Raw genomic sequence first — 26,425 nt, 5'->3', positions numbered from 1 at the left:
AGCACTGGCTTCCAATATAGCAAATACAGCTTTTGTTAGTTGGTTTGTTTTTAATGCATGCTGTTATTACACTGAAATTCCGCAACTGCCATTAAAAATGCTTGTAAAACACAGGGAAGTTGTTAAAATGTAAAATGTAATTTGTAAATGTTTACAAAATTCACACAATTTTATTTAACTTTGGTAAAGTAATAAAAGGGTACATATGAGYCACAATCTTTACATTCTCAGAAGAAATGATGGATACAGTGCAGAATATTGCATTTACACTAAATATTTAGATTTATTCAAGTGGTAGGAAACAGGTCATTGAACAGAAAATCCCATGGAATTGTCCTTTGATRGTGAATTTAAAGCAGCAATGTAATTTTTGCTTAAAGAGTGCTTAGATCTTAAATTAAGATTCACTAGAGAGAAAAAAAAAAAGAATTGGGGTAACTTCCTAAGGTTATATATTTGTCAAGTCAAAAACGACGACAAAGCCATTTCTTTATTTCCCTGCCACTAAGTTATGGTCCCCTCAGGAACCCTACTCCGTTTCTTAGCAATGTGCTTTAAATCCTGTCCCCTGTAGTGTCCTCTCATCCTTCCAGCCCCATTTAAGTAGACAGGCACAAATGGCTTAGTATATGTTTGTCAGAAGTAGGACAGGGCTGTTACTTCAAAGATAGAGCAATAAAAGGCTTTTTGGTACTAAGAAATTAATGTGCCCTTCAAATTCTAGTTTTTGTGGGGTGTTTTATCAATTGCTTATTTTAAACTGTGCACTATCTTCTTAACAATTTTCTTATTTCCAGCACTTGAATTTATAGGCACTGCACTTCAGCAGTCAACAAAACAAATCAACAGTAAAACAAAATGTTACCACGATATATTCTGCATACATTACTGCTTTAAATCCGGTGAGTTGTATTACTTTCTGCAGCCATTTGCCCTCACTGTTGGAGAAACGTTATGTGTTTGCTTCTGGATAAACAGTATCATCCTTTAGCTTAATAATACACTGATTTGTATTTGACAGTGGAATGATAAGGTTAACACATAACATAAGAACTCTGTAAATGCACAGGATTAAAGACAACATTATAAAGTGTGGGTGTACTTTGAAAAGTGAGATCAGGGACTTCAGTGCTTATTTTTCCTGCAGATAATCTCAAATCTATTTGATTGATTGATTGCAAGTATAGAGATATCMCAATTCAAAATCTTTTTTTCCTAACATCTATATCATTTTTTTTTTAGATTCTGTGAGCCAGATAGCTCTCAGTTATCTTTTTGTCTGTATCAGGGTTGAATGTAAATATTGACAATTTCTGCTTAGACCCCAGCAATCTGAAGCAAAGGAAATCAAATCTTTCGGAAATAAGGAATAAAACCCCGATAACTTGTTTCTACCCCTGAAGCAAGCAGAGATGAGAATGCTCAGGCTGAGCAGCTCAGTCTTGAAAGGTGTCATCTGAAATCACTTCCAGGAGTAGCACCACACTCCACAGGACACTGTGTCACGTAACAAAGCTGACCTCCTTTTTTGTTAGGCAGGATGCATGCAAAATCTGCTGGAATCTAGACCAATCAGCACAGTCATCAGCTGAAGATTAAATGAAAGTCACAACAATAATTGCAAATTCCTATCAGCTTCAGCCTACATTACATGGTATTGAATTTTACCCATGTGAGACTTACATCCTGAASAACTAGTAGGGGGAATTTGGTATGTGCAGCCATAATATAGCTACTAAATCAGTGCTTATTCAGGATGCTGATTCAATCCATTACAAAAGTTAAAAGCACAGTCTTAAAAAAAAGTCTCAACTAAATAGAAGGGAGAAAAAAAAAGTGTCTTCATTGGCCTGTGTTTCAGTGACCTGTGCAGTTCCTGATACTTTTTACAGCAATACAAGGAAAATGTAGGCAGTGCAATGACCCAAACTGCTTGACTTCAGCAATATTTATACAAGAATTCTGAGGCAGGCAACTGCATTTCAMAACTTATCTCAAGCAGCATCCTGAAATAAACCAGATTGCCTRTTAATGCTTACCCCTTGGAGAAAGCAATATTCCAGTTGTCCTGCTATGATACACATTAAAACATCCCTTGACATTCCCTCAGTAACGGTGCTGCAGCTCGAGCAGCTGCCCCGGCTCCTCCCTGGGGCTTCCCTGCATGTGTGTGTGGCCGGTGACCAGCACATGGGGCGAGCAGGGCCCAGGAGCCACAGGTCAAATGAAACAAGCATCTGTGGAGCTCTCTGCGAGCCCCTTAGGCAGGACAACGGTTGATGTTGGCTCCCCTTACCTCAGCTTGGCTCAAGATGGAGTAAGGCAGACCAGAATGTATCATGTGTGTTGTATCACTTTATTAAAAAACGAGAACCTCGCTGTAAAACACAGAGGCTGGAATTTAGGTCGCTCGTTACTCACCGACACTGGAACATCAGCAGTTACGTCTCCTTCCCCATACCCAGCTCTTAAACCTCTAAAACAAGTCTTGCAGGAAAGAACAGTCCAATCTGGTATTCAGATTTGCAATTCTCTTCTTTATCTATCCTCCTGCTCCCTCCCCCAGTAAAATATAAATACAAAATGTTCGCAATTACTTCAACGGCAAATATTTCCTCCTCCTGTTCCTCGTTCCTTATGGTGTATAAGGTGGTGGCTTTTCAAAAGGTGGAAAATATGGTGGAGAATAACGAGGAGGAGCATTAGAGGACCACATATAGCTGGGAGATGGTGACACTGACTGGGGGTCGTCTGAGAGGCCAGAAGGAGTAGAGGCTGGGAACACACTGGAATGCTGCAGGGAGAGAGCAAGACGACTGTTGTCAACATTGTGTTTGGAGAAGAGCCTTAAAAGCACCAGGCTCTGCTTAAATTAAAGGGTGGCTGTAAATCAATACTTCCTTTCCAAGCAGTGCAATTTTATTAATGTTTCAAGACTCAAGTCTGGAAAACACAGGAACGGACAGATACATTTACAAGTAACTCACTGCATTAGAGGTGAGCACAGGCTGTAATTAATGTTTCTGCATAGGATTCCTTAGACCTCTGCTGTTTACCTGCTGCATTTCAGAGAATCTGGACAACTGAATACAGATTAGTGTCACAGTTTGGGTTTCACACAATAGCCAGTGCCAACATTGATTAAGCTGTAAATACTTTTTTTTTTTTGTATTACCTTTTCATCACTAATAAAAAACAAAACCCAATCAAAAAGAACCCCACACAAACAGAAGTTAATGGCAACAAAATAACGTTTTCCTTCAATTAGCAAAAAGCTTCARAAGATGGAGAAATGGAATTTGTGCATGCCTGAAAATTAATGCAATCTCTCCAAAATATCCATGTTATCAAAAATACCTCAGATCTAAACTCTTAAATCATTCACTCACTATCAGAAACCCATGAACACACTTCACTCTGCCAGCAACAGGTCAGATAAGTGAATTCTGTACATGTAAGAGCCACAGCTTYGTGCATTCCCTCCTCCGGCTGTACAGCCGTATTTTCATTCCTGACAGTTGTATTTCCAAGCTGTGTCACCCACTTTGCTGTCCGGCCCCCCGGACAGGCCTCCAGTGGAGGAGCAGCACCTGCGAGGCGCCCRGTCACACTCCCAGGCACCGTGATGGCAGAGCAGAGCAGAGCAGCTCCCTGCTCGGGCACCTGGCCGCTGCCCTGGGGCTGGGGATCRGTGCTGGAGCCGGGCAGGGGGGCACTGATGCTGCAGAAATAACAGTTTCCAAAAAGCATCTTTTTAAAGATGCTGGTCGGCTGAGAAGGAAGCACCAGGAGATCCCTAGTAGTCCTTCTGGTTGAAAAGCTGAACAGATCCAGCCATGCTGAGCTCTCTGCTGGTTTGACTGCAGCACAGGCAAACCCAGAGCTAAATAGCTCTTATTATCAGCTGAGCGTCTGACGAGAGAGCTGAGTGGAAGAGCTTGTTTGATATACACTATGGCCGGCATCTTTATAACTGTAGACAGTTACACAACACAGCCGACAGTCCCAGGCTGCACTAATAAACCAGTAGGTCACAAACCTGTACAAACAGGTCCTAGAAATTCTGAGAGTGGAAATGTTCAAACRTTTCCAGAAGGCCCTGACAACAGGGTTGTCCTCGTGTGGCACTATCAGTAAAGACAGAAAGATTTAGATCCAAGTTACCATTCCCTAGCGGAAACTTCTCCTTCTAAGGAAGGAGGTTATCATGGCACMGCTCTGTGACTATTCGAGACCATACCTCTCAGAGGCTGTCCAAGACTTGTGCACTTGTTAATTAAAATCATCTCCAGCCRTGATGGTTACAAAGAATATGTATGATGTGTTTTATCATTGTAACCACCAGGGTAACATCCACCTGACAGAAGAACAGAGGTAGGAACTCCCCATTTACTTCAAAAAGCAAAAACTCAGAGGTAGACAGCACAGTTAAAATAACACTGTTTTTAACTGTACTGCTCCATAACTCAGTCAATCTTGGATTTGCTGAGGGCAAAAAAGCAAAAATCAAAACAACAACAAAACAAGCAAATTCAGAAGAACTCTGCAATCATATACATTTTCTCAGGTATAGCACTTGGTCTCATAAAAATGAGTACCTGAACATCTTGCCTTGCCTCTATCCTTGGAGCATCACGGGTGTCACAGGCACTGACTATTTTTAATGTGGCCTCCACCAGTGAATGACAAGGGAGGCAGGTGGCACTTTCTGCTGCCTTCTCTTTGAAAGGAGCTCTCAGGAAAAAACTGTCTCATTAAAAGGGAACACAGCGAAGGATCGRTAGCTAACAGGAAAGATTTGGTATTCTCTGCATGAACAGAAAAAATGTAAATGTAAATGACTTTGAGAAGTTAGCCCTCTGTAATCTGCAGATTAGGCTACATTTAACCCTGTGGCTGAATAACAAAGTAGCTCGTATTGTTCCATACCTGAAAGTCATACGCGGAATAAGGAGGCAGATGAGGAGTGCTATGGTAGTAGGTGTTGTAAGATGTCACCTGTGGCCTCGAATAATAAGATACTGAAGGATGTGCATTTTCAACAGTACAATTCAGCGTAGGGAGGGAGGGAGTCTGTCAAAACAAAAAGAGATCTCAGCCTGCTAACCAGAACCTCTTCAGAGCCTCAGAAAACTGACAGCTGAATGAAAGCAGAAACGATCTAAGAGAATGATTTAAAGGAGCAGCATGCACATTCAGGGCCCAATTCTGCTGAATTAACCACTGGCAATCCAGTTTCCTCTTAAGCAGCAGGCAAGTCCTGAGGTCAACTCATTCTTTAGCCGTCCATTGCTCCCAGAACAAGCCTGGCAATAGCCCAGAGCATACTAGTGCTCAAAGAAAATGAGTTTTTAGAGTGAATTTTCAGAAATAGYGGAAAGAAACCATTAATTCTGATTACTCTGTTGTTTATTGAATTTTGAAATCAGCGTTTTTCAACTTTTCTTGTACACAAACACTTCAGCACATCTTTCTGTGGTTTTACTGGCTACCTGGAATGGACCAAATCTCAGAGACCGCAATGCACAGCTGGGAACAYGCTCATATTTCTCATATGAAATATGAGAATATCTCATATTTTGTTTGGGAAGATTTTGGTGGCTTTAAAAAAAGTATAAGAAAATTCAGAATTTTGAAATATGGCACATTTGCCAAAAAACGTAAGATKTATTTGTAAGAAAAATACACTGTCRGAACTACAAATGCCCTCTCSTTTGCATCTTAGTTCTTACTATTCCATATGAGTCATAAGAGACTGACTGAAAATCCAAATTTATCTACCAAATGCTCATATTCCCCTTGATTTGTCCTCTGCTGAACAGAAATGTATGGAAGGTAACAGTCTGGCTGAGTGACAATATTTCAAAACTTGCATTGTCAGAACAGCATTTCTTTCATCATCGAAGCTTGAAATCACTTATCTGGTTTCAGCCCCACTTAAATTTCTCAAATTCTGCACCATGAGGAAACTGAATGGAGAGTTCCAGTCAAACAGGGTTGTCTAAGTACAGAGTAAGACTCAGGACTCTACAACTGCTATGAAATCACAGGCTCATGAGCACCCACCACTGACAGTCATTTTCTTCCACGGGGTCAATGCCATGAAAAGGAAGACCATTTTTTAAGAAACAGCTCATTTTTAATCCTGACATTGCCAGCCTTACCGCTGATAAGTTCCCTTGGAAAACACAATTTCCCATTTCTGTTCATGTTCTCTAATTTGTTCAAGTGGTGAAACCAGATCAGAAAACTGAATCATTTTCACTTTCTCCTTACAGTTGCTTCATGCCCTTCCTCCTTGGCCTGACTGCATGGTGCATAAATGATTTATTTTTTTCTCCCCCTCCCCCCACAAAGGAAATACGAAAAAAGCTATTCATATTTCAATCTACCCCATTTGTTTCCTTCAATGTACAGAGAAGCTGGTACCATCTTACCATGTCTTTRAAGCCTCCAAGTATCGCTGCTGTAATGATCCCTAGGAATAGTCCCACTATGTTCAGAATTGTGGCAGACCAAAGCAAGTGGTAAAGGTGGATGATGTCCTGGCAGCTGCTGACATCAATATATTCATAGTATCCTCCAGAGATCTCTACTCTGCTGGATTAGGAAACAGTAACGGCAAAAACAAATGAACTACATGTAAAATGTAAGCGATCCCACTGCACAGCAAAATGCATTCTGCCATTTAATGAGAGCCTGGGCCTCATTTCTGAGGGAAAGGGATTAAAGCTTCCTACATTCCATCCTTGAGGCATTTGAGGTCTCCCTGCCAGCAGAAGAGCTTGATGTGTGAAACAACCAAGTCCTGGAAGCCCTCTAAATGCCAAAACACCCTCGAGTCTGAGTCTGCCGCTTATTTCAGAATATTTCAGAATATTTCAGAATATTTAAGGTTGGAAGGGACCTCTACAGATCATCTAGTCCAACCTTCCTGCTCAAGCAGGCACACCTAGAGCATTTCTATCATCTGAAATCTCCTTAGAGCCAGCCCTTCATCCTGGGGGTTTCCAGAGTGTTTTACAAAGCAGTCCTGGCACTACCCAGGGCAACACGCCGAGGAAGGGCAGCACAGAGGGACAACATGGCCAGCTTCTCGCAGGGACACGAGCCGCGGGACGGGGCAGAGCACGGGCGGCGCGGCCGGCCTCCCGGCAGGCACAGCCRTGAGACACGGCCCCGCGCTCCTGGCGCCCAAACCTGCACCTCAAAGSGCTCCGTAAGGACAGGGGCTGGCAGGACCCTCGGCACCCTGGCCAAGGTCCTTCTGCTAACATCTGAAACCCTTTTCATATGCAAGACAGAGAAAATTCTGCTGATTGTACTTAGGAATGAATCATTACTCCGGAATAGGGAAAATAGCTCTTGCCAATACGTGGGCCTGAGTATTACAAGGTGGATTCTTCAGTAATGACTTCTCTCCAATTGCCACATGGGGGAACAGCCTGGCTTTTGGGGTAATATATCACATTATGAATAACTTATCTCCTAGTTCATATTTGGGATGAGGCTCAAACCACACGGGGCCTTTGAGACAACTGAGAGGAATTAGCTCTTATTTAAGGTCAAGAAGTAGGAGCCTGGAAACCAAAAGCTCCAGGCTCAGCTCTGCAGCAGACTCCCTGCAAGGCCCGCAGGAACCTGCACCCTTTCACAAGGGCCAGTCTCTTTTCTCACTATTACATTCTTTTTTCTTTTTTTTTTTGGGGGGGGTATCATTTGTGTAGCACCAGGCAAGATTAAGATTGTAACAACTGATGTAAAAGAGGAAATGGTGAGAGGCAGGGCTCTAAACCACCCTGATTTAAAAAGGAGGAACAATATAGAACAGTTACAAATATTTCTACTCCTGTACCTTCTCTGTGCATTCCTTCCTTCAAGGAATAAACAGGAATGTGTTCTATAAACAGTCCAAGGAAGGAACAAGCTTCATCTCTGTAGCGGTTCGCACCGGAATGAAGTCCTACAAGCCTGAGACTGGCGACGACCCTTCCCAGCACATCAAAACACTCGCTGATTTAGCCCATGTGCAGCACTTGCTGATTTAGCCTCCACCACGCTCAGTGCTGCACACGGGGTCAGCTCAGCTAAGCAGTCTCAGAGACATTAAGGCTTAAACAGCCCTAGGTAAGAAGCAGCACTAAAAATCAATTGACTAACGGGCTGCCAACACACACTGAACAGTCCGAAYGACACGATGCAGCACATGCTGGAAGTTAAGTGACACCAGGCAGGTTTAATGATAGTGTGATCAGCGTGCTGTGAGGTCTCCTGAAACCTCTGCAAAGCACCAATGCACTTTTCAACCTCTTGAGACCTTCACTGGGCAGGGAGGAAACTGAGGATGAACGTGGATGTGGCCCTAGCCTGGGAACTTTCCTCTCTGTTGACAGGGGACAAAACAGTGAAGATGAGGAAGAAGGGTATCCCAGTTTTTACACCTTCACTCTTCTGAAACAAAAGCCGATGAAATAGTGGTGTCAACAGAGAAGGAAACTGTTAGAACAAGGGAACTGTAGAGGAAAAGCTGCGGAAAACAAGAGGAACAGAAGTCCCAGGGTCTCCTGCCCTGTAGCACGCTCACATGGGGCTGGGGTGACTTGAGTGTAATTCAGAGACCCCTTTATTCTCACTTGCTCTTCTCATGGACAGTATTGCAGCAAGCAACCACAATGTAATTCTTCCTCCTACAATAGCTGTCATTAATAAATATTCTGTCTGGGCCTTATCCTGTCCACTCGAACACCTGCAGACTAGCACGGCCACTGCTTGATCTTCCCATGGCCAGAAATAGCATTTTTTGCTTACTTACTTTCCACAGTTGTACAGGTCACAGCAGAAGCAGGTGTTGGTTTTTATTTTGGGTGTGCAGGGTGCACGGCGTTGCGGGTGACAAATCGCCTGTGTGAATTCAGAAGAAACACAGAGGATACACAGGAGCACACAACCAACACGCACAGTTACTGCTGCTATTTGGCCTGCTGAATAGGTAGATTTTGCATTGGCTTTAGRATTAGCCCCAAGCAGATTTTTCTTTCCTTTTCAGTTGCATAGAAGTACAAAGCATCAGACTCAAACAGACCACCCTTCCTCCCACTACGGGGAAGTTGCAGATAAGCATGTGCCTGCATAGCAAGGGCATTGTGTAACTTCTACAAACAGACAAGACCTTATAGAACTAAAAGTCTCCCCCAGATAGTAACTTAGAGAGGAACAGCTGCCAGTAGGATGATATTATCAGAGAGAAAAATAATCTCATGTCAGCAAACAGGTGAAGCAAGGAGGTCAACGGTCTGTTTGCAGGTAGTAATGCTCAAGTACACATGGGAAGGCCAAAAAGAGAATGGATCCCACCAATGCCACTGGATAGTACTTGTTTTACACCTCAAGCAGATAATTTAAAATATAGCGGTTATTCAAAAATGATTCAGAAATTCAGGAAGAAAATCTTAGAGGGTCTCCCAGAACAGAGCAGAGGTGGTCAAAGATGCCCACACAGGCACTACCCCTACYGGGCAGGAACATCTGCCCCTGCCCGTCCTCTTTAGAGGAACTGTTAGACAGCAGAGGCAGTGGGAAGATGCATACTCCTCATGTGCACAGAAATTACTGTTGTCTGGACTCTCAATCCACCATCCCGCTGCTCCTGTAATCCATGGATTGCTGAAGAAACGGAAATTGGTGCRTTTTCCTCTCTCCCACTGCCTTATCTCTGGCAGCTCCTTCGTTAGCGTAGCTGTGGCAAATATAGAGCAAGACCCACAGTGTCTTCCCCGGCACCTCCCTGCCTCCCAGGCCCTGTCTCCCACCATCTCCTCCATGTGCAGGACTTTGGGGAACCAGCACAACAGCCTGGCAGCTGGTTTCTCCACCCGCAGCGGGAAGCCAGGTCCTTCGAGGAGACAGGGTAGCAAAACCTGCTCTCACCTCTGGTGGGGTTGTACTTTTGGAATAATACTGACATCGTCCTGCGTACAGCGGCCTCAGATCCTGCCAAAGGAAAAGCACCAAACTTAGCTTTGCTTTATAATCAGCACCAGAAATGGCAACCAAGCTGGCAGCTAGATGGTCAGGGAAGATGAACCAGAGCTAGACGGGTCCTGCTCACACATCAGCATCCGAATGTGCTGCTTCTTCAGTAATCTGGCAGCCTCCATCCACCCCCAGWTATTTTATAACTCTGGTCGTTTGAGGTCTGTGCTTGCTAAACAGGGAGCAACCGGCTCTTGAACTGAAGGAGGGCAGCCACCCTGCACAGGATTATTCTTTCCATCTTTTCCCAGGCATATCCCAGGGTTGCCCAACATGTTCCCAGGGCTTCTTCATGCTGACTCATAACAATCTGTCATTAAGCTGGCAAGCTTGTCTTTCTGGGCTCTGAGGGAACGAGGGGAAGGCTCTGGGGGATTATCAATAGCTCCGCCTGCAAACAACATGCACTGAAGTTTAACCTGGGGCAGCCTGCACCCCAGGCCAAAACCTCAGCAAAATCAACACTAAATTTGCACCGGGGACAGCGAGGTGGTGGTTGCTGCCCTCCTCCTGTGCACGATGGTTAATGCACCATGGAGACCAACCCTCGCTGAAGGCCCTTCCTTCAGTCAGACTTGGACTCCAGCTGCCTGATCCACAGCTTGCGGTGAAGCCCCAGCAACAGTGGGCACACGGGAACACTATGTGCTGGTGTGGCAGGAGCACATCTCCAGCGAGATGATGACATTCTTGGACGGTTAGGAGGTAAATCGAGGCCAAAAGCGCGTCCATTAATCAAGAGGCAGAAACCAGAGCCCCGGCCATTCCAAGCACGCGGCGCTGGCTGCCGCAGACGCACAAACATCCCGGTGGCCGGCCGGGAAGTGCCAATTCCTGCCATTACCCGGCCCATGAGGTCAGCATCCCAAGTCACAGAGCGAAGGAGTCATCCTCGTGTGGCCAGGAGTCAAAAACAGCTCCACACTTTTACGAGTGGTAACCCTCCACATGCCCTTGAAAGAGGGGCCAGAGACAGTCAAGAGCTGCTCACTGCACCCAGACAGGTGGTGACCTATCACGCAGCCGAGCAGAGCCACCCTCTGCTCTCTCAGCAAATCCTGCCGTCATCTTCCTACCGTCTGGACGCTCGGAGGCAACGAAGAATAAAGAGCCGGCTGACTCATGGAATTCCCGTTTCATGGCTAATTCTGACATTCCAAAATTCCTTTCCATTCCAAATACAAATAAACTCCTAATCTATTTTTAATACCATTTCACTCAAAATTGAAAAAAAAAAAAAAAAATGGAAACCAAACAATGAAGATGTGGAGGGAAAAAGAAATTTGTTTGCAGTTACATATTCTAATTTAAAACTTGAAATAGCATTTCTTTTTTTACAAATTCAATTTTTTTTTGCATGACCCACAATACTTGTGATTGGTCACTACAACAGTAGCTTTATTTTTATTATTTTGAAGTCTTTGGAAACTCAGAACTGACTGAAAGTGTTTCCCATTTACAGTAACCCTGACCTGTGTATCAAATTGCTTCATTCCACTCCAACATACAGTGGCTCAACCAGTATTAAGAACTGCTTGCAGTAAAAATAAAATGCTACTGCTTGTCCACTGCCCCTTTGCAGTACCCATAATAACATTTTCTGTTGCAGCTTTGAGACTAACACATGAAGCTTATACAAAAACACTAAAGCAAAGTGTTAGGATCTTAATACTTATTTCTCATTTCAAATTATTTTTGTAAAGCTGACACATCGCTTTAAACTCTTGGATTTTTAAAAGCACGTGACATATTTAGAAATCGTAACATGGTCTGATGTAGAACGTAGACACAAGGCTTATCTTGCTCGAGTAGGAGTATTGGAGCACCCTTCTTCTCCTGGGAGCACTTACTATGTGTCTGGCAGCAAAGACTCCATCTACTATTGCACAGCAGAAGGCAGCAATGACGCCAAAGCTGATGAAGACGATCGATGCAACCAGCTGAGAAAGGAAAACAAAGCAAAGTATCATCTGCCTCTCCACAACCAAGTGCTTCATGCCCTTTCCACAAGGATTTATAAATCACGGCCAATAAGCCCTCAAGCAATCGATGGCCCAAATGTTTGCCCAGGCTGCACAGACTTGTCTCATTGAAATCAATGGGATGTGTGGCTTAAAGAAAAGCCTCTCCTTAAGCAGAAGTAGCAGCTCTGCAATAGGAATAGCAGCATCTTGCCAGACAGGATCTCTGAGGAATTGATACTGTAATGTAAGTTTATCCATGATTCCTAGATGCTAACCTTAGGCTTGGATACACCTCCTCTCACAGCTGCTGCTATCCTTAACTGTTCCCTGGAAAGAGAGGAGGAATCTTCTTCCTCCACCCTAGAGAGCACCCAGGAGAACTGCTCATCATTTCAGCCGTAACCGTACGGGCTTCTGCTGAAACCAGCAAGAACCACAAGGCCTCAGTGACCGTGAGGGCTCTGGAGCATAAATGCTCTGTGAGCATTTAGCCTTGGCCATTCAAGACAACGCAGCCCCATAAACAGGCTCACAGACAAAGCTGTAGCTTGGGGAACAGCTGCATTTCCATTTAAAGCAGAGGCAGGTTTCTCTTCAAAGCTTTAGAGGGTTTTTCCCTAGTGGCTTGTCACTCTAATGAGACAGCTTTTGATTGCTGATTTCTGGCAGCCATTAAGGACAGCCTCTCCCCAAAACCAGACGTGATTTCAGTTGGAAAAAAAARAAGAAAAAATAAAGAGAGTGCATAGAGCAGTAACAAGTCATAATAATATAAACACAGAAATAACAACTAGTCTGAGCAGCAGTGACAGGTTACTTAGGTCTCCTGGCAGGGCACGTATTTGTCGTAGAGATCCAGGTGTGAAGCTACAGGGCCACTTCAGAACCTCAGTTCCTTTCCCTACCCAAAGATCCCATTCTCAGGAAGACAAACTAAAACCTTTGATAAATATAAGGCAGAAAGGACCTCAATGCACCTCCAAAGTATCTCAGGTTTTGTAAGTTCATCACAGCATTTTCACCCCAACTCCCTCAGTGAGCAGGGCGGTTACTGAGCGCTGCCGTCGTCACCTTGCCATGCTGCAGCCCCCTGGGCACTGTGTGCTGATAAAAGGTCCCTGCCCTTTCATTCCCTGCCTGTCAACATGACCCTGAAGCATAACAGGTAATTTCTCTATCTGAAACACCCTTTCTTCCTCCTGCGTCTCAAGTGGCTCACAGAGACAGCAGAAAATCCCCAAAGGCCATAGAGAAAGCAGGGGAGCAGCAGGGCTTTCTTTCTGCCTCTCTGTGCGTGATGTGGAACAGCCACAGGACGCTGTCCCCAGGGGTCCAACTCAATCACAGACACCGGGGAAGCAGCGCTGCAGGGAGCCAAAACCCAGGCTGGCACTTGGACGCATCCGTGTCCGTCCTGTCCTCACGAAAGCAGAATAAGGGTCAGAATTTGCCCATGTGCTGGACCGACACCAGACGGCAGCTTGCCCGGTACCCGGTGCGAAGAGAGGAAACGCGACGGTGCCAACGATGGCCGCAGAGCAGAGGCGCTGCTCGGCCCGCTCCGACGGAGCCGCTCGCCAGGGCAAGGGTAGGCGGCAGCGCCCGCTGCTCCCGGGACACGGCCCTGAGCCCGGGAGCTGCTGGTGGCTACCAGGTAATGAGCACGTCTCGCCAGACCCTCGTTAGCCTGACTGGTACAGGGGAGCGGTGTGAGCGGGGCCRGCATCAAAACCTGTGCGGCGGGAGCCCGGCACAGGCGGGAGCTGCAGCTGGGTCCAGGGGCTACCGCGCATTTGAATGATAAAAGATCAGAGGAAAATTCGAGAGGGAACGTGAAGGTAACGAGCCAGAGAAGGCGTGAGACGGAGGAAGGGGGTAAGATGGGAAGAAGAGAGAGAGAATTGAACGAGGAGGCTCAAAGGAGAGCAAGGCACCAAGGAAACGCTTGTGTTCCTCCTCCCCCAAGTAAATCAAAGAGAAGCCTCAAAGATGCTTCCTATGGGAAATGGGGGCTGCCAGGAGGCCGACTCTGCTGCCGCAAGGGAGCTGCGTGTGGCAGTGGGAGCACCATGAAAACACCTCAAACCTGCTAGAGGGGAAGGGGAATGTTCCCACATCCCTGCATGCCGTACCAGGAGCTGAGGCACCCMGCAGAGTCCCTGCTATCTGCCAGCAACATCCCTGTACAATCCAGCTTGAGCAGCAGGAACACAAGCCCCACCAGCTCACTGGGAACCCTCCCTGGACAATCGCTCCTTTCCATCAGTTTCAATAAATAAATAAWTAAATAAAGGAAAAAATAAAGTGGTTTTCTAGATGAGGCTAATTATGCAAGACTCCTGCTGCAAATAAGAACTGCAGCAGCACATAAAGCAGATTGCAAAATTAATCCCAYGGGCTTGCAAACAAGTTACTGTCACTAGCAACAAGCTGCTATTGCAGAGTATCAGGTCCTGTGCCGGGAACCTGCTGTTTCCATTAGCTGTCAACACAAGCCTCTCCTCCCTGCTCAGACCCATTTCATGCCCGTGTCTGGAACACAAATTGCACTTTCAATTATTCCATTACACCAAGTCATGGTCATAACTAGGAAACCACAAAATGGGAGAAAGCACAATTGCTTGCTTCCCTGTGGAAGAAAAGGCTTTTATGGCTACGGTGATTTGATAAGAATTTCAGCTTTTCTCTGTACTTCTCTCTGACTCATATATGTATGAACATAGATATTCTCCCTAAACAGCATGACTCCTGGAACTGTCACTTGGGAAGTGACCCCAGCAACAAGGACATAGAGCAGGTTAGTTGTCTACTAGTTGTCTATGATTGTTCAAGAAGATATGAAGTTAATGATGATACTGTTCTAGCAGCTCTACATGCACTAGCATCTACGGATCGGGTGTTAGAAATGGGTTTGTCCACTTTCCATAAATGAGATTTTCTCAGTTTCAGCTGGAAGAAAGGAAGGAGAGAAAGAAAAAAAAAAAAAGCCTGAAAATAAAACATTGAAAATTTGAGACACTAAAGAAATTCAGAAAACAAATTAAAATCAGAAGACAAAACTAGAATGCATTTTAAAATCCCATTTTAAACCAATCTCATGATTTGCCAACACAATTTTAAGATGATAAGACTGTTGATACTAGCGCAAGTCCCTTTTAAGAGTAATGCATTATCAGCTATTTGTCTTAATGCATGTAATTCCCACCAAAATCAGTTGCTCAGCACAGAATTCAGCCATGAAAAGAAACTAGTTTTGGATAATACAGGAACCATAAAACAGGAGTGCTCTGGTGAGAGGTTCCCCTTGGGCTGCACTCCAGCACTCCGTGGGCTGTGAAGCTGTTGGTAATTACTTTTCCATGGCAGGGATGGCTGCTAGGGAGCCCTGCAAAATGCTGACTTGCCTCTGGAAAGTGCTGAGCATGTAGCTCCCACGCAAGTCACAGGCGCCCRCGACGCTGGCGCGCAAGCCGGCTGGTGTCTCCGGAGGAACAAACTCTGCGGAAAGTTTCCCTTGCTCTGCCAGGCGGGAAGCGCAGACACATGGCGTGAGAGCCAATACGTCCTGGTGAGAAAGACTAAACAGGTCTATTTCTGTCAGCAGGCGGGAGAGAATTAAGAGGTGCTGGTTCAGGTTAGTTCGACCTTTAGCCAAATTGGCAGGGTCGATTCCTCAGGTTCCCCAGCCAGCTTATGGAGAAAGGGAGAACACTGCTGTGCAGGCTGCCTTCGGCTCCTCCTGCCATCACCAAGGGCTCTCGCAGCAAGAAGCAACACTCAGACTGACTTTTACTACACCAGCACGCTGTAAATCTCAGAGAGATTAAAGAATAAAACCTTGCACTGCCAGTGGAGGCACGGAAACATGTAATGGAGAAAAAAAACACTTCTGCAAAACACCTCCTGGGTAAGAAGCAGCCATGACTAAGGCAAAGGGATGATGAGTGACAGCTCTTCAATGCCCTCTCTGCTGCCCGCGCCGGCCAGCAGACCTAGAAGGCTGTGGCGCAGCCTCGCAGGGCGGCTCCTGCATTCCTCGCACCAAGGGGCACAGATGATACCCAGGCGAAAAGGCTGAACGACGGCTGCCCAGGGCTTCTTAGAAAACAAACAAACAAGTCCAGGCCAAAGCACTGTCATTTACGGGCAGTCCTGTGAAGAACGCAGGACTGGCATAATATGATCACTTCTCAATCTGACTCGGTCATGCTGCTAATACATGATGAGCAAGAGGCTGGGAAATCCCGCTAGGACAGAAAAAAAAAAATGGCACATATTGCTCTTGCATAGCAAGGGGAAAAAAAAAAAAAAATACCAGGAAACCCAGCTACCCTGGTCCTGCCTGATCATGGGAAGGGAAGAATTCCTCTCCTTCGTGGTCTGCCTCACTCCCTCCTGCCACTGCTCGTCTCTGTAGGCAACACATTATTTAAAAAACAAAGGGCAGAGCAGCACAGTACTGCCCAGTCTCTGGCTTAGCAGAAACAGGATTTTCTCCAGACCACCTCTGCAGCAGCTTGGTCAATTTGCCTTAGCCTCGGCTGGCAGCACACCCTGCTATTCAATCCCCAGGCCTCTCCACGAGGACGTTTCTGTCACTGCAAAAGCACGCWGCCGCGCTGGGCGAGCCGGACTGGCCACGGGGACAAGCAGCTGCGTAGAGTCCCCATCCTTGCCCCTGAGCAACCTTCATACCAGGAAGGCTTGAAGGATCTTGCTACCAAGAGATGGAGCAATCACTGGGGAGGAGCAATCCCTGAGGACAGCTGCTGTTCCAGGGTGAACCTGGCCAACTGGCAGGTCCCCCTGCACGTCCCTGCTCCACCTCCGGCCAGCTGCACACACCGAGTCCTGGAGACTTGGCTAGGAAAGGCCACATTCAGCAGCCTGTGGTGACGGCCAGTTACCAGCTTCCTTGGATTGCTCTCTGCCCACACCTCTCTTTTTTCAATATTTTTTCCCCAAAAGACTTACCTCTATGCTGAGCCCCATCACTGACACCCCCAAGCACCACACCTGCCTAGCTTGGGCATGGGCAGACAGAGGAGGTCTCCTGTGCCCTGCAAAAGGATGTCACCAGGGCCAGCCCTGTCCCTCACCCCTCAGCACAAGCTCAGCTACAGCAAGCCAGCAGTGCTGCTCTCACCTGCCTTCTGCCTTATCGTGGATCCACTGCCCCCCTGCTCCCCTTCCGAGGGCTGGTCACGACGCAGAGCATGGGACAGGACAGCAGAGCTCGCCTGACAGGACACCACAGATCTGCCACTTCCATGCTGTGACATGGGTGACAAAGCCAGACGGCTGCTCCGGCACCCGTGGGCTGGAGCAAACGGTGGCAGCTCTCTGAGCTCTGGGCAGAGTGCCGGGCTCTGGCCCATTCCTGCCTACTGCTGCTACGTATCTCACCCTGTAACAGCACAAGTCGGAAGCGCCGAGTACCCTGAGAATCCCAAACGCTCAAATCTGAGCCTGAAATGATCCCACTGAGTTCAATGAGACTGTGTACAGTCACTTTGTACCTCTGCGTTTTTTAAAATTTAAAAATGTCAGGGTTAGCAACCTTCAGCTCCTTCTGTTGCCATCTATAATTCTCAAGAAATAAACAACATGGGTCTGGAAGGATTAGGAGAAGGAACAACCTTTCTTTATAAACAGAATACAATCTTTTTTTTTCTGTTTTTTTTTTTTTTTTAAAAAGGTCTATATAGTCAACAAACTTACCATTTGCCTCTTGTTTTCTATCAAGTTTGATCCAATTATTCCAAGAAATGACCCAAAACCAAGCTGAAAAACAACATACTGTTAGCATTTAAAACAGAAAGATATCCAACATGTTTCACATGCAGACAGACACAATTAAATTCAGAAGCAGCAAAAGAACATGTTGTGAATGGGTAAGCACTCTTCCTTCTGCAGTGGAGTCTCTCACTAGCTAGAACTGAGAAGTGTATCACTTACATGACACTAAAAGCATGTGTAAAAAAACAAAAGGATGAACTTGAATTCACTCCCTTTAATGCTGAGAAATGGGTGGTGGATGAAAAGGTGTGTGGCTGTTTGGGAACAACCCAACAGAGATGTGGATGCTGTAGATGTGAACCCAGGAGTACCACAGCACTAGTGTCTGCAGGGCCAGCCGCTGGCAACCACCCCAAGGGCACGGGTAACCACTGAAGTGCTGAACTCAACAGCAAATTTCTTAATGGGACAAGATTTAGCAGTCACTTGCTTCTTCCACCCCCCCCCCATCTGCTCGGAGGGCAAGTCCTACACTCCAGGATCCTTTACCAGAAGAGTTCACACCTGTCTAGTGAATAGAATGAGCTACTTCAGCAAGAGCATCTTTCCTTCCCGCTGTAACTGGCAATTCTGTTTTTACTTCAGCTCAGCGAAGTTAGATAGGAGCACAGGTTCCCACCCCCCAAAGCTTTAAACTATTAGCCATACTGGAGAGGTTTCTAAGACAGAGTAGACCTCTGAAAGGCAAGAAACAAGGATTTTAACCAGGAAACACCGATCACAAGGAAAATTCTTGAAGTACTTCTGTAACTGTCACAACTAGAAAGGTCTTTCGTCAGCATATATCATATGCAGCTCTGTTTCTATGACTGAGAAATGCTGAAGAAGTCCTACAGTTGCCGTTGTTCACACTAAGCCGCCTGCACCGTCATTCAATAACCTAGGGCAAGTGACAAGTATCTGGATGGGGGTGACTGGCTAAAAAACCGATCACTCACTTCCAAAGCAGCAGAATAAGGCAGGAAACAAGCAGCAGTGATTCAAGAAGGGGCCAGCAAACCTGTAATCGATGTGAGATCCACAAAGGGGAAACAGAGGTCTAACAAATCCAATATTAACAAGCAGAAACAGAGAGAGAGACTGGAAGACAGAATGAGAAGCTGACAAATCTTTTCCTGCTCTGCTTTGCAATGTGATATCTGGTGCTTCGCCAAAGGCAGTAACAGGTGTTGACTGAAAGAGCAGAGGATCAAAGCAGAGCAGCCCATGGGGCTGCTGCTGCTCCCGGGCTCCTGCCTTGTGCTCCTCTCCCACCGCTGTCCTTGCCCCAGGGGCTGCTTAAATACTAGGCTTAACTAAGGAAGCAGGCTCTGCTCAGCACGGTGGCTGCCGACAGAAGGCTGCACTGCTGAACTGTTCCAGATTAACCTGATGATGCTGCTGGGCTAGACCGTTATTAATACAGTTAGTTTTTGGTATTATCCTTTTGCACAGTTTTGGCTAGCAAAAGCCCCCAGCTTCACTATGTTATGGCAGTTTTACAGACCAGAACCTGGGAGATTAGGACAGCAACATGGATGCAGGTACTGTTTTTAATCTGGTGGGGTTTAGCGGCAGAAAAAACATTTGGCAACACATGCACCTAGGGCAAACACTGAAGAAAAATCTTTTGTGCTCTTTGAGCTTGATCCAACTCATTTACAGAAACTTCCACATGGTGACTCAGAGCAGCACCAGAGCAAAGGAGAAAGGCTGAGATAATTCAAGGTAGAAGAACGAAGTGGAGTGAGGCTGTACATCCTACAAGTGAAGACTAAATACATCAGCGGAGTCATCCTGCAGGAAAGGGAAGAATGTGTTTTTCCACTGATGGGGCAAAGGGACCTTCATTATCTGCATCACTTGTATCACTTATCTGTTGATGGAGATGATCCCTTGAGATGTTCATCTGAAAAGGGCAGGATACAACTGAATGTGCTTTCCCACAGTAAAGCCTTATGTTTACAGTAAAGACTTATGTTTAATAAGGAATCATCACAGAAGAGCTTTGCCAGGCAAAGCCTAAGATAGGTCAGTCATTTATACTGATGCTGGAAGCTGAACCTGGCAGCAGCACATTTGCCTCCTGAACAGGCTTTCACAAAACAATGCAGAGGAGACTTCTCTATGAGCCTTGTTCTGTCTGCAGCCTCCAGAGAGACCCTGTCCCATTTCTGAATCTGGCTGCATTTCACAGAGATGTTGCATGGAAGCTCTATGCCCATTATATACAGCAAGAAAGAGTTTTTGGAGCTCAAAGCCACAAGGAAAAGTTTTGAAGAATGTTTTTCTTAAAGATTCACCACCAAAGAAAAGAACTTTTGAGCCATTACTTAAAAAGAGAGAGAATTTTTAAACTAATCTCCCAGTCCGTGGCTTCACTCCCATAGGTCTGCTTGACCTCTGTGCCTAACTTTTCATCTGCGAAGCATCACTGTTGCAGGCTCAGGTCACCTATCCAGTCATAAACACATTATTTCTTGTGAAAACACCATTTAAGTGCACATACAAGTAGCRGTGAAGGTGTCAGCAGCAGGAAAGGTGGTGAAGGCCTCCTTGTCCTGTTTGTGAATAAATAAAATCCCACTGATGTGTGGAAAGGTCTCCAAGACAATTCTAAGTTAGATTGCTAGATCTTTCCTGTTCATCCTCAGCAACCCCCTGGGAAAATGACTCCCAGCAGGGGACAATCATTTCTGTGCACATTTCCTCTTTGTGTGCTGTTCCTAAGTGGTGCTTGCCCAAGGCTGCAGGCTAGAGGAAGAAAGAACCAGGCATTAGGCACAGGAGCAGCAGGACACGCTGCAGGTTTCATGGTGCGCCGCACACCCACTGTCACYTCCCAAGGGGACCTGTGCCAACAGTGTGTGACGGCGGCAGCGCCTGCAGCATCATATGCAGGCCAGCCCACACTAATCCAGTCTGGTTGCTTGACTCAACACAGAGCACTGCCCCCTGAGAGCTTTGGGTGCCCATGCGCAGAGAATCTGGTGCTGTGTTTACTGGGAACCCTTCCAGACCCCTGGCTGAGGGGCACTGAGCTGTTCTAAGGGCTGAGCAGAACTTGTACTGGGCAATACTGCTGTGGCTTCAGGGGAATCACTGACCCTTCCTAGAAAGCTACAGGAAAATAATATTCCTTTTGGAGAATGTGAACTAGGAAGGGTTTCATATCATCCTACAGACACTAACATGCACAATGGGAGAGCAGGAGCACAACTCCCTTCTGCAAGAACAACTKAACTTCCACAAGACTACCCAGTTCTGTGAGTCTAATCCATGAAGGAGAAACCACTCAACACACAAGACGTTGGCACTACATTTTCCTCACCAATGTGGAGGTACTAACAGCAACACCACCAATGGTGCCGAGGGACCACTGGTGGCCTGACTTTAATGCAAACTTTGTGTGCCAACACCTGTATGGAGTCATTTCTTTGGGGCTGTGGAGGTCACCTGTTCAGGCACAACTCACTGAGTACTCATGCCTCCCCATAGGCTATTTTTCCACAGCAAAGAGAGAAATGCCAGATTGTTACCAAAAAAAAAAAAAAAAACCCACTAAATAGTTGTTTTAAGTGCCAGCTGAAGCACCCAGCAGCAGACGGAAAAGCTTTCCTGTGCAGGAAGGCTGGGAAGGTTATCACAGATTTCCACACAGCAAACTGACAGAAGTATTCTGGTGACAAGTCTACAAAGTCAGACTGCCTCTAAGCACAGTAAATCGATACAAACGAGCTCGAGTCCACAAATTCATGAATTCCTTGAGCCGATTCTACATCTTACAAAACCGTAAGTGGTGCTGATGTTCTCTGACTAGTTAGGTAGATGTCAGGAGGATGTGAACACAAGCTCGACCCATCTGTACCAGTCTGCGGGATCTGCTCTGCTGCATGGGGTTCAGCCCAGGTGGACAAGGCATAGGGCAAGTACAGGGAATGTGAAGACAGCTCTTCACCCCCTCAACACCTTCCTTCTACATTTCTCTCAAAACAACAACAGAAAAACAGGCCTATGTGCAGAAGCTACTGTAACCAGCCAGAACAGCAATCTCTGGTCACAGACAAAACAGTCCATAATGACATTTCAAAACTAATGGCTGTAAAGGGTCTGTCTTCAGTCACAGTAGAGCTTATCCACGGACAATTACAAATCCCCTTGAGATCAACAATCCACAGTAAATAAATCAGACAACAGTAAGGCAGGAAATCAGCCTAATGATTTGGATAGGCTTTAAACCTCCAATCTGCAGGCTTCAAACCTAAGTGCACAACACTGCATTGCTCTTAMAACAGCAGCCTCTATCCGCAGGCTGCAGGGACACCAATGTGCTAAGCCAGCGCACCCGACTGCAGCCAGGTCCCTGCTCTGGTGCCCTCTGAGCACTCCTCACACAGGACCTGCTTTCCAGCTTGCTAGATCTCTGTGCAGACTGCTTTGGGGCTGGGTGAAAAGGCATGAGGTACCTTCTTCCAGTGCTTCTGCAGAAGCTTATACATCCAATGCAGCTAGGCTGGACACCAGCTGTCTTCTCTAAATTAAGTCATTTGCAGCTACAAGTTCTCCCTTTCCCATTTCCACTCGTTAATAAAAATTGATGTGCCAGCAGCTTTGATAWGCAGTTTCCTCCAGCAAGTTGCCAAAGCTTTTATTAATGTGGTCCTCCTCGAAGACCCCAAATCATTAAACGCTTCTGTAAGTAAACTTTATGATCATGAATTCATGCGGGCTGCATTTCAAGACGTGGGTTCCCAACTATTCTTGACATCTATGGTCTTTCTTCTCTTTAGTGCCAGGCTTAACCTGATTTGTAGCAGGGGAAGAAAAGCAGCTCYAAGGTTGTTTTGGCTGCCATAAAACCAATTTATCTGTCTCACTGCTAGCATAACCCAAGCTCAGAGGAAACTGCCACTTGACTGAATGGGAGTTTTGCATGGGAATGAGCAGCAGGTGCAAAATAATAATAAATCAAATAAATCAAATGGCAATGAAATAGCTGAGCAGATGTTAATATTCAGGACACAATCACCCTTTATAACATTTGCAGCATTACAAGGGACTTTGTAGGCAATAAGTTTTCTAGACCTACCTAGGAGTTCTATACTTACAATAACCCCTGGGTAATAACCTCCAACAGTCACATTTTGGGTTCTTGTTGTAGCAGCTAGGCCCACCGTTAGAATTAATACTGACACAATGAGGAGAGTCACAGTTACGTAGAGGGAATTTCTCTTTCTTCTATTGAACGACCCTAAAAACACACATACACAACAGAATTTGCTAGTTCCATCTGGGGTCAGTCACAGTATCGCAAAATTCTTCTCCCACCACCAACCACATGATGCTGAATTTCCTTTCTAGCAATTTAAACATTTTTTTTTTTTTTTTTGTTTAGGTGTCACTTCTTATGTTCATTTATATGCTTATAAGCACTTTTTAGGGCACCTGAATTCCTATCTATTTACTATTGCTCTGATATGGAAGAAGAGAGCACCAAGAACTCTAAATTTACAAAGCTCATATGGATACAAAGGAGTTTCCCAGTCCCTTCCTGTCTGGGACAATTAAACCAGTAAGAAATATCACCTAGACACTTACTACTTTTCCGATAGGTCTGCTTCCATCAAGTTAAATAGCCACAGTAAACACAACTTATTTTGAGGGGAGAACTTTGCATGCAAATATATTATAGGGCATCCACACTTTTCTATGTAAATAAGTCACCAGCACTAACAACCACTTTTCCTCCTCCTACGGTATCAACCTCTCCTTACAGCAAAGACCAAGTATTTTTAGACACTATTTGAATAATGAATTTGCAGATTAGCAGAGCTGATATACAGCTGCTTGATTCTGGCCTTTTTGCTTTTATATATTTATAGATCTCCCAAGCGAGCATAAATATGAAATAGCAATTCCACCAGCTCAGAAGGGAAGCCTGCTGTGATGTTACACTCAGCAATATCTTCAGGGATGTTCATTTAGTGCATGTTTTGCAATCTTCAAGACACTTTTTGAAGCAAACCTTTCGATTTTGTCTCATTTGTTATGTAAACAGAGCCCAACAGAAGCCAGTGCAGCTGGGAGAGGACTGGCAGAGCCTCCCTGCGCTTTGGCAGCTGCGCGCGCTCGCTGCCAGGGCAAGCCCCAATTCCACCCGGCACTCTGTGCTTCTCCAAAGCAAGTGAAGAGCAAAGGCGCTTCCCAGCCTGAAGCTCCCACACGAGGTCAGTCCCAAGCTGTGGCCCGACAGCGAGGTGCTGCTTCCACAGCTGCCCAGCACGTTCCCTAAAGCGAGCTAGGTTTGGGAAGCCCCATCTGAGGCCTTCAGGGGCTGACAGTCCGTATGGGGCAAGACAGAACATCTGCATAAAGGAACTGCTAACTCTGCCGCACAAACAAGAAAGATCAGGCCAAGTCAAAGACAAACTTCTCCAAAATTCCTCCCAAAAGGAGTGCGCCTTGAAGATGTACATCCCAGGAGCTCGCAGGCCGATCTTTAGGGTCTCCATACATTTGTGGTAAAGCTACAGAGRTCTTTGGCTTTGACTATACCGGGTCACTGACACGGTCGTATGGACACACATGGAGCAAACGACTGTCCTTCCTCTGCAGGGACAACTCTCCCAGGACACAGCCAGGACACCTCCCACCTCTGCACCCGCTCGGATCCGATCCGCCAGTGCTGCGTCTCGCGGGAGCTCTCTGGTGCCGCGTGCTGACCAGTGGGGCTGGCATGGCTGTGATCAGCACGAGGCCACATCAGTCGCCCCGCACAGCGCCGAACAGTTCAGACWGACAGGTTCTCCACAGGCTTCAAACCCCAACAACTCAACACAAGGAGATACAAGGCAAGAAAAGGTTCGTGGGTAACAGTAATATCCTTTTTTGACTGACCAGCATCTTTGGAGGGAAGCTCTCCACCTACAAACCTTTTGCTTATGTTCTTGAGCACAGCTGGAATTGCAGTTCTAGGAGAGCACAAGATCTAATGCAGAGGGTCTGCAGCTGGTTAGTCAGTTCTCACCTGGAATCAGTAACTGGAGAGTTCCAAATAAAAATGTTATTTCAAACAACTGCTGGAGTACCCTTAAAATCCAGGTCATATCTTGTATCAGCATTCCTCAGCTCTCTGTATCATTTTTTGTTTTGCAGAATGAACCTAATTATTTAACAAAACTTCAGGTTGTATCCTTTTATTCTGCTAAACCTACCACATAAATTAATAAATATAAAATATAGACTTTTAAATTACTTAAGAATCTATCAGAAAAGATGCTTCTGCATATATTACTTGCCAAACACCAAAATACAGCTTGTGCAATGCTCCAGATCAAATATAATCATTAAATACAAGTGTCACATAAGTGTCTTAAGTTCCAAAGCACCAGAACTTAAGGTTCAGTTGAGCAAATTTCAAGAATCTGGGCGAAATAAAAGCTGACACCTCTTACACAGATCAGCTTTAAAAGGAAATAAAGAGCAAGTCTTACTTACACACACAACGGATTACCTAAATTGTGATTATTGGAATAGTTTGGCTGGAAAATGAGCAGAGGGTAAGCAAAACCAGCCATATGTTCCTCGCACAGCTTGATTTCTTTACAGTTAGGCTGTGTGGGCGCGCAGATGTTTGTACGCTATGTAAAATAACCCCGTGGAACAAGTTGGAATAACTGCACACGATATATGTGCACTGAGTTCACACACATTAGCTGGTATTTTAGCACTTTCCATTCAGAAAATTGCAATAAAAGTGGACAAAAAAAAAAAAAAGAGCTGGCTTTCCCCAGAATCAATTATTTACAAAATTTACATTTTTCTAGAYATTTTTGCAGGAAAATGCTTCAAATTAAGAAGCTTTAGATGTTTATATATATATTGCACTTGCGTCAGAAATCACATTTTCCACATCTTGATTTCTAACATTATTTCCTAGCTCACACCTGACACTTAGCAATGCATAAGGTAAAAAAGAAAAGATTTCCAAAAAGAAAATTTTAGGAAGTTTTTAATACCTTGCAAATTGTATTAAAAAAAAAAAAAAAAAGATTTTCAATGTAAGTTCTAACCAAAATAATTTTTTTTTAAGTGCAATGTGATCATCTCCATCTCTGTATCTGCGGGACACTAACTTCATCGCGGCTTTACTGGAAAACATGTTTTTTTCCATTAAGGGCATACTGAGGTGTTTTCTGCAGCCCCGCGCGGGAGCCTGCGTCTCTTTCGGGGCTCCCTCACTCTCAGGCCCCTCAGAGGCGCCTCAGCACCACTGTGAAGAGCCACCCCCGAGGCCACCAATGTCACGGCTCATTTTTCCAGAGGCATTCCCGTTACCTGCCGTTTTCCTCTCTGTGCACGGCAGCACGGCGAGCGCTGCTCCCGAAGCGCTTTTGCTGCGGGCTGCAGATGACAAGCGGCCCGCGCTGCCCCAGATTCCAGCGCACGTCGCTCTGGTTACCGGGAGAAACGGGGCCAGGAGGCGCCGCTGCAGCGCGGACCTCCCCGCCGCGTCCTTCGCGCGGGACGTGGCCGCGGCACGCGGGGACAGTCCCCGCGCTGCCCTGGTGCCAGCTCTCCCGGTGCCACCTCACCGGGCTGCCCCGAGCGCTGCGGCGGGTGCGGGGCGCAGCGGGCGGCTCCCCGCGGCG

The 26,425-nt window shown here is 45.9% G+C and overlaps 1 protein-coding gene across 1 annotated transcript; it reads right to left on the bottom strand.

The window, feature by feature from the left end:
• Positions 1 to 142: 142 nt before the first annotated feature.
• TMEM255A (transmembrane protein 255A) lies at positions 143 to 24,969 on the bottom strand. The gene is made up of 9 exons (XM_026039135.1): positions 24,802 to 24,969; positions 22,883 to 23,025; positions 17,718 to 17,780; positions 11,883 to 11,972; positions 9,928 to 9,990; positions 8,813 to 8,901; positions 6,438 to 6,600; positions 4,930 to 5,073; positions 143 to 2,794 (listed from the first exon to the last, which is right to left on the bottom strand). Exons 1-9 carry the CDS (start codon positions 24,893 to 24,895, stop codon positions 2,636 to 2,638), a joined length of 1,008 nt encoding a protein of 335 aa, XP_025894920.1. The 5' UTR covers positions 24,896 to 24,969; the 3' UTR covers positions 143 to 2,635.
• Positions 24,970 to 26,425: the final 1,456 nt, after the last annotated feature.

This window comes from Nothoprocta perdicaria, unplaced genomic scaffold, assembly GCF_003342845.1.
Source record: "Nothoprocta perdicaria isolate Ctin4 unplaced genomic scaffold, notPer1 scaffold_22, whole genome shotgun sequence".
NCBI lineage: Eukaryota > Metazoa > Chordata > Aves > Tinamiformes > Tinamidae > Nothoprocta > Nothoprocta perdicaria.
Note: the sequence above shows the minus strand (reverse complement) of the source record. Positions and strands in the feature narration are given on the sequence as shown.